The 7,965-nt window shown below is 37.8% G+C and overlaps 1 protein-coding gene across 4 annotated transcripts; it reads right to left on the bottom strand.

Annotated features, from left to right (window-relative positions):
* Positions 1-2,409: 2,409 nt before the first annotated feature.
* Positions 2,410-7,148, bottom strand: LOC145048631 (P-loop containing nucleoside triphosphate hydrolases superfamily protein). 4 transcript variants are annotated; one of them, XR_013682936.1, is made up of 5 exons: positions 6,792-7,147; positions 3,319-6,626; positions 2,979-3,105; positions 2,819-2,893; positions 2,410-2,641 (listed from the first exon to the last, which is right to left on the bottom strand). XR_013682936.1 is itself a non-coding variant. In XM_078997176.1 (3 exons), exon 2 carries the CDS (start codon positions 6,609-6,611, stop codon positions 3,339-3,341), a length of 3,273 nt encoding a protein of 1,090 aa, XP_078853302.1. In that variant the 5' UTR covers positions 6,612-6,626; positions 6,792-7,147; the 3' UTR covers positions 2,410-2,641; positions 3,319-3,338. The 4 variants fall into 4 exon arrangements, 1 of the variants encoding a protein (XP_078853302.1); XR_013682939.1 differs by lacking the exon at positions 2,979-3,105 and having other exon boundaries at positions 6,792-7,148; XR_013682937.1 differs by lacking the exon at positions 2,819-2,893.
* Positions 7,149-7,965: the final 817 nt, after the last annotated feature.

Genomic DNA, 7,965 nt, shown 5'->3' with positions numbered 1-7,965 from the left:
TTTCTTGCACCCATTCTATTAATATTGATAACTTCTATGATTATACTAACGTCTATTTAATCTTTTCAGCATAGATTGTTAAATAATTGTTTCTTTTTCTTATTCCCATCAATTTATCACCTACAAAACCATCATCACCGTATACTTTTGTTTTTGACAAAATTTTGAATTCCCACAACCTTTACTTTATAGCCTTTTGTTACTTAATCCTCATCCACCATGATCGGATCTTTAGAAACTTCCACAAGAACGCCAAGGTTAGAATGACAATATCAATAAGTTCATCTCTATTACATTAGAGAAGGAGAAAGGCCAATGTGCATCTTGGGTTAATCTCAAATATGTTTACCAATGAAACTAACGATGTTAAATAGTATTTGATAGCTATCACACTATGTTATAGTTTCCATATTATGTCTTAGAGTGGGAATAAGTTTCCATCTTGAAATCTTTAAATAGTCATTATAATTAATGAGAATGATATCTTACATTATCACTCCATAATGCAACAAAAAGAAACTATACAACATTATATGGTTTGTCGTAATGAGATGTTCCCTTCTATATAGGCTTCCACATCCGCTATGGATGGTCAAGATTTATTTGATCTAACGGCTACAACATACAATCTCACTTATAGTCTACATAGGCACATCTAATTTTCTACACACTTCACAAACCTTCTACAATATTAAACGAAGTTTTAAGATCTCAAGATGGCTTTTGAATAATGTGGAAGATTTCAAAATCAAAGAATTTAGATAAAATCAAGAAACTACAAAGATGGGTTTCCAAAAACAGTTAGGATTTTTGGGGATTTTGTTAAATTTTATTTTATTTTTGTCCATCTGACTCGGCTCACAAATTTGTCATGGTTGGTTTTCTGAATTTGGATCAATCTCCATACTAGCATCATTATAGCAACCTCATTCTTTAAACCTATTCTTGTTTCAAATAATACAAAATTTATCACAAAATAACAAGATAATACCTTATTTTTTAGGCCCAAATTACCAATTGAAATACAACAAATAAACTCTTATAATCTAAGATTTGATCCTAAATTCCTAACTATATATATGTAAAATGAATTATAAGCAAAATAGAAGTTAGCCTACAAAACATTACTATTATGTTTATTCTAATAGGCCATTTAATTTTTACAACCTGAGAGCTAAAATCATTTAATTTTATTATCTACAAACCAACCTACATGAACGCTTTCCTTTGTTTAGCTTCTATGCAAGGCAATAGATATACAAAATCATGCAAGCAAAGCGTTCAACAAATACTACTACATTAACTCAACATCACTTCCTACATTAGTGAAACGGTTAGAGATGCAAGGCATCAAATCTTCATACATGAACTTTATAAAGTTGTCTTCTCCCGTATTTATTTTTTCCTATTCCTCACATATTTACTTAACTGATCATAGTCTAGCAAATATATAGAATGGATCAAGACAACGGTTTGTCATCACTCTTCCAAAACACCCGACATTAGGAACTTTTGACCATTTCAAAACGCTAGAAATCTTTGAGGGAGAGATGGGAAATAAAGTTAGCTTATTTAAAAGCATCCAAGTTTTCACACACACACACAACAAACAACAACAAAGACACATTGTTTGTTAAAACCCCCCCAAGACCTCCTTGCTTATGTTTTCAAATCTCAACAAAACTAAAGCAGGAAGCCCTTGAGGGAGAGTTAACAACCATTGCCTTTCAATTTCAATGTTTGTATTTTCATCAAAGAGGTGACTCCTATTTATAATCACAAAAACCGGACACAAGATGTTGGTGGGGCCCTTAATTGACATTAATCAGTACCTAGTAACCCTTCATAGTCCATAGAGTCCTAGAATCTGGCACCTAAGGATAGAGTCAACCCCAATTGGATAAAGAATAAAAGCATCTGATCTTAATAAGGCATCTAAAACGATATCATCCACATGTTAAGTTGTCCTTTCCAAGTTAATGATCCACATGTTGTTAAGCATCTAACCTTAATAAGGCTATGCCTTGCATATTAATGATTAATCATAAGCCCAAAAGTGGGAATCCTGCATATTAACTAGTCGTTTCCAAGTTCCAACTACAAAACTTCATGGATTATGAGGCCGATATGAATATTTTAATTAAACTAGATAGTTATAGATATACAAGAAGCAAATGATGCATTAGTTGGATATAAATATAATGTTTAACCTGAAACAATCTTGGATGCAGTTCCTAGTGCCATTAGCTTTAGAAAAATATTTCATGTGCCCAGGATATATTCAAGATTATGCAATTTGTTATACTAGCAAACATAATTTAACACTCATATCTAGCTGTGACTCAAAGCATATCATGTTAACTCCATTATATGAAATACTTATTGTAGTAGCAGATCTCAATGGAGCCATTGTCCAACTTTTCCAGATTCTTTTTATAAAGAAAGTATGATCAAGTACAGCAGTTAATATTACAGATCCCCAATAGTTGATTCTCAAAAAAGTAGATATTAACCAAGATAAAAAAAAAACAAACAAACCAATGGAGCTGAAACATAATAGAAGTTTTAAAAATCGCATTGTACTCCCCAAATGAATAAAAGAGCTCCAGCTTCATCCTCCACGACCACAATCTATAAGAACCTGCAATGCTAGAAGTGTCAGATTTAATGAAGTTATAATTTATAAGTAATATCTGACTCTACATAGTTTCCTATCAAATGTCTAAAATTCCCTTAGAATCGATATGCAAGGCAATCAAGGTGTTTGGGTTAAAAAGGGGGGGGGGGGGGGGGGGGGGGGGGAGGTTTTAGTAAAAACCCTAGGCTAACTTCACAACACTGTCAGTCAAGATTCATGAAGCAAAGCAACAAAGGCCCCTTCACCCAACCAAACCTACAATCAGAAATGAATGCCCGTATCAGAACAAACATCAGTAGTTACAGAAAACCGTACTCAACACTCAAGCTTTCAGTCATACATTTTATTACAAAAAGAGAAACTCAGTCATCGCCACCTGGCAGCCACTAAAAACCAATTGCACATCACATCACATCACAACATATGTAATATGTATGTGCAAGCTGGATCCTCCTTCAAGCCGTAGGCTACAAAAATGCATTAAAAAATAAATAAATATAAAAATCATACATTGTAATATATAATAATATATACATGTCACAGTCAATACCACATTCATGATTCAACAAAACTATATATATATATATATATATATATATATATATATATATATATATATATATATATATATATATATATAATGTAGGTTAAAGATTAAAATGAATTAGGAGCCTAGTTACCTTAAAGTGTTGGTTACTTCTCATACGACAGAGTAACGCCCCGGTTGTGAAGTAGGAAGAGATAACGCTTGTGTTGTGATGTCTTCCAGAACCCGTTTTAATTCCGCTTTTGCCCTTTTAACAGACTGTTCAGTACCTCCCTCAATAAACAAATAGAGTTTTCTCTCCCCGGGTCCTGGGATCCTACCAGGTTGAACATATTGACCCCTAGTAGTAATAGCAGCTCCAGTCCACTCAGAAATCGGGCCCAGAGTCTCCTTATGTGTCACCTTCCACCTCGCGTTCTGAGGGAAATCATTAATCTCCAACTCAGCCTCATAATGCTCAGGCAAAGAGTCCGCCTGAATCCTCGCCAGGTTATGCTGCAAGTTCATCGCAGCCGCCAATGCCGCCGCCCTAGCCGCCCCATCATTACCACCTGCAACACCGACACCAAGTACACCTGGCAGGGAAACGCCGGTTGTCGGGGGTTGTTGACTGGCGGCAGCAAGCGCAGCCGCCTGAGCAAGAACCGCCTGTTGAGAAATATCCCCTCCCGCCTTCCTAACACCATCATCATCGTCTTCCGAATCAGACTTATCTTCTTCAAATCCATACTCTTTCGCCTGTGCTTTTTTCGCAGCCTTCCTCACTTCATCCTCTTCCTCATTAAACTTAAACCCGCTTCCACCATAACCAGTCCCATGAGCTTGAACAAGCCCTTGATTCACCTTCGCCATGAAAGCATCCGCAAGAGCTTTCAAATCATCCGGAACAACCTGATTGGAAAGTTCCAGAGCCTTTACGAGATCCGGCGCGTATCGTTCGTCTTCACCCGATAAAAACGTAACCGCACACCCTTTTCTCCCGGCCCGCCCGGTACGGCCCACACGGTGCACGTAGTCTTCGTAATGATTCGGCACATCATAATTTATCACAAGCTCAAGCTCCTTCACATCCAAACCTCTAGCAGCAATACTAGTTGCGATCAACAGATTGCAAACGTTACTTTTGAAATCAGAAATCGTCGATTCTCGATCCGTTTGATCTTTCGCCCCGTGGAGCGATAAACACGGGTACCCGTGTTTCAACAGATCGCGAAACAGCGCGTCGCATTTCTCCTGTGAATGGACGAAAATCAAGATCTTACCTTTTTCATACCATTCCCCGAGTAGCTCCAACAACCTAAGGAACCTTTCGTTCTCTGGTCTCACTTCAACTAACTGACTTATGTCTTTGTTCACAACTGACCTCCCGCCTACCTGTATCTCAACGGGTTTGTTCAAGACTTTTCTTGCTAGAACCTCCACCTGGCGGGGGAAGGTAGCAGAGAAAAGTACAGTCTGGCGATCGGGTCGGGTGTTTTGAAGGATCCGGGTGATTTGAGGTTCAAAACCCATGTCAAACATACGGTCAGCTTCGTCCATGACTAAATACGTGACCCTACGTAGATTTGTTATCTTTCCAGCACTTGTACATAAAATGTCAATCATTCGGCCAGGTGTGCAGACCACGATTTCAGCTCCGCGTTTCAGCTCGCTGATTTGTTGGGCAACACCGGAACCTCCGTAGACCGGCACACAGGTGAGTCCCATCACTTTAGTGAATTTTCTTATGTCGCTGTGGATTTGTTGAACGAGTTCTCGTGTGGGTGCCATTATGAGTCCGATGGGTCCGTCTCCAGACATGAGAGGTGGTTGGTCTTTTATGTGTCTCAACATTGGAAGAACAAAAGCTAGAGTTTTACCTGAACCGGTTTTCGCGACGCCTATACAATCGCGACCACTCATTATAATTGGGAGAGCTTGTGTTTGGATAGGCATTGGTTTGTCATAATTCAGCTTTCTGATTGTTTCTAGGATTTTAGTTGTGAGTCCGGTTTGATGCCAGGTTTTTATCGGTTTTGGTACGTCTTTTCCGTGTATTTTCAGTTCAAGTTGTTTTCTGTAAACAGCAACTTCTTCAACAGACATTTTTTGGATTTCCTTTACTTCGATATAAAAGTTTTTCCTGAATGGGATGTAGTCGATCTTTGAATGGTCAACAAGGGATAACTTTTCAACCTTTGTCTTCTTTACTCTTTTCATGAACTCATCATCGTCTTCATCTTCCAAAGGATCATCGTCCTCGTTTTCAACATTAGGATAATCCGAATCCGAATCTTCACCAGGAATGATCCTCCCCATTGATCTTTTTCGTTGCTGTCCATTGTTCTGAATCTTCTTGCCATCTTTCTTTTGATCATCCAGAACAGGAACCTCCAACTTCTTGACTTCTGGTATCACCATGGAATTCATGAAAGCATCCAAAGGATCGATTTCCTCTTCTTCTTCTTTCATATCACCACCATTCTGCAAAGGAGCCACAGTATCTGGTGATCCGTTAACCATGACATCTCCATTCCGATTTTCAATGTCAACTTTCTGTTTCATATTGTCATCCACATCCATGTCACCTTCTTCATTCTCATTGTCTACAGGGGCAGCAGCTTCTTCATCATCAGACTCACCTTCTAGAGTCCATGTCTTACCTGATTTTAGTTCATCAGTCTCCCCAGCGGATTCCTCCTTCTTTCTTCTTTTTTCCTGCCATTCTTGAACTCTCCTCCTTCTCTTCTCCATTTCATCATCTAATTTCCTTTGTTCTTCCTCCATATCTTCTTCACGGCTCCTTATCTCTTTCTTATCTGAAGAGTTTTCATCAGCCTTCTTCGCCACACTGTTATTATCTACACTATCTTCCCTGCTTCGTCTGCTAGACACCTTACGTTCTCTCTCCTCCTTGTAATCATCATCTCTCCTCCTCCTCTTTCTATCTCGATCTCTCGCATCATCATTTCCAACACCATTGTTGTGATCCCTCTCAGCTTCTCTACGTTTCTCTCGCATCTTTTCCCTATCTCTTTCTTCCCTTTCTCTTCTCTCCCTCCTCTCTCTCTCCTTCTCTCTTTCTTTCTCCCTTTCTCTCTCTTTCACCCTCTCTTTTTCTCTCTCTTTCTCTCTGTTCTCTTTCTCTTTTGCTCGTTCCCGTTCCCGTTCACGCTCCTTCTCTCTCTCCCTCTCTTTCCTTTCCTTCTCCTTCTCCTTCTCCTTCTCCTTCTCCTTCTCCCTATCTCTGTCTCTATCTCTATGCCTCTCTTTATGCTTCTCTTTGTCTTTGTACTTCTCATCAACACTCCTTTCTTTCTCTTTCTCTTTATCCCTGTCTCTCTCCCTCTCTCTACGCCTATCCTTCTCACGATGCCCTCTCTTCAAATCTTCGTCTTTCTTCAAAGAATCGTCCTTCTTGCTAGATTTATGCTTAGACTCTTCCATATCGTAGTTTTTACCCTAAACCAAAGAAAAAAACAACAAATAAGAACCTTGTAAATTAAAACCCTAATTCCCAACATACAGTAACTATATTAGATTTCGAATCACATTACGAATGAATTAAGCAATTTCACATGAAAGAAAATATGATTTAATGAAAAGCGTTACGGATAACTGAATTACCAAATGAACGTGCTTCTTTCGAGTCTAAAAAACTTGGATCCCTTTGGTAACCCTAATTTCTTTCGATTTTTTATCTCTTCGTACCTCAAGATCAGAACTTGAGAGTCAATCAACTATTCGAATAGTGAGGTAACGACGAAAGAGGATTAGGATTTGGTTTGAAGGTGTTCGAGTGTGGTTATTGGATGCTAATGGCGAAGAAGATGACCTACTTCTCCCCCCTTTTTTTCTTCTTTAACCGTGGGAAGAAGAAAAACGATTACTCTACGGTACGTCGGTATCCACAATTTGGTGACCCTGGTCCAATCGGGTTTATGGATCCAATAGACGGGTATGGATCCAATAGTCGAAGCCTCGGATGTGCGATTGATGACAACGTCGAGGGAATATCGAGGGTTTTTTGGTGTCGTTTCTCGCTTGCTCCTTTTGTACCCTCCACCCCAAACAATGGAATATTGAGGGGTTTTTTTTTTTTTTTTTTTTAAAAAATCTTATTTAGGTTAATCCATTTAAACGAAAATTCTTGAACCATAATCAAACCCATTAAGTTTATATGTTTTCGGTTAGCCACTCGGAACCTGAATAATTCGAATCGATTAACCTATTCCTAATTTGGTTCGGATGGTTTATTCGTTTTTTGACCGCATCCTTATTTTTAACCATTTGTCAAACAATAGCTAAAAACTAAGTATATGATAACATTGGGATAGGATTTTGTTAAGCTACCTATTTGGTCATACTAGTAGCCACTTATCCAAAATATTTACACTTTGAAAAGAAAAATTACACTTTCAGATGAAAAATTATCCTAATGATTGATTTATTTAAAAAAAAAAAATTCTTCTAGCAATGTTGTAAATGATAGCCAAAATGTTAGACTTCTATTGGAAATATTTATAAAAATAAAATAATAATTGCAATTGGATTATAGTAAACCAAAGTTGGTTAGATGTCAACTACGATTTTATTCTTTGTAAAATCATCAAATCGACTTTTTATACAAATGACGAAACCATAAGTGGACTTACAAAACTACAACCCATTATGACTCATCTGTGATTGCGACAGTTATTGAGATTATTTCCTTAAGTTTTTATTATTCTTTTGCAAATGGTTAACGGATTTGACTAAATTTGTGGTTTTCACAAAAAAAAAAAAATAACAATAATACTCA

This window comes from Lactuca saligna, chromosome 5, assembly GCF_052625555.1.
Source record: "Lactuca saligna cultivar CGN05327 chromosome 5, ASM5262555v1, whole genome shotgun sequence".
NCBI classification, from domain to species: domain Eukaryota; kingdom Viridiplantae; phylum Streptophyta; class Magnoliopsida; order Asterales; family Asteraceae; genus Lactuca; species Lactuca saligna.
Note: the sequence above shows the minus strand (reverse complement) of the source record. Positions and strands in the feature narration are given on the sequence as shown.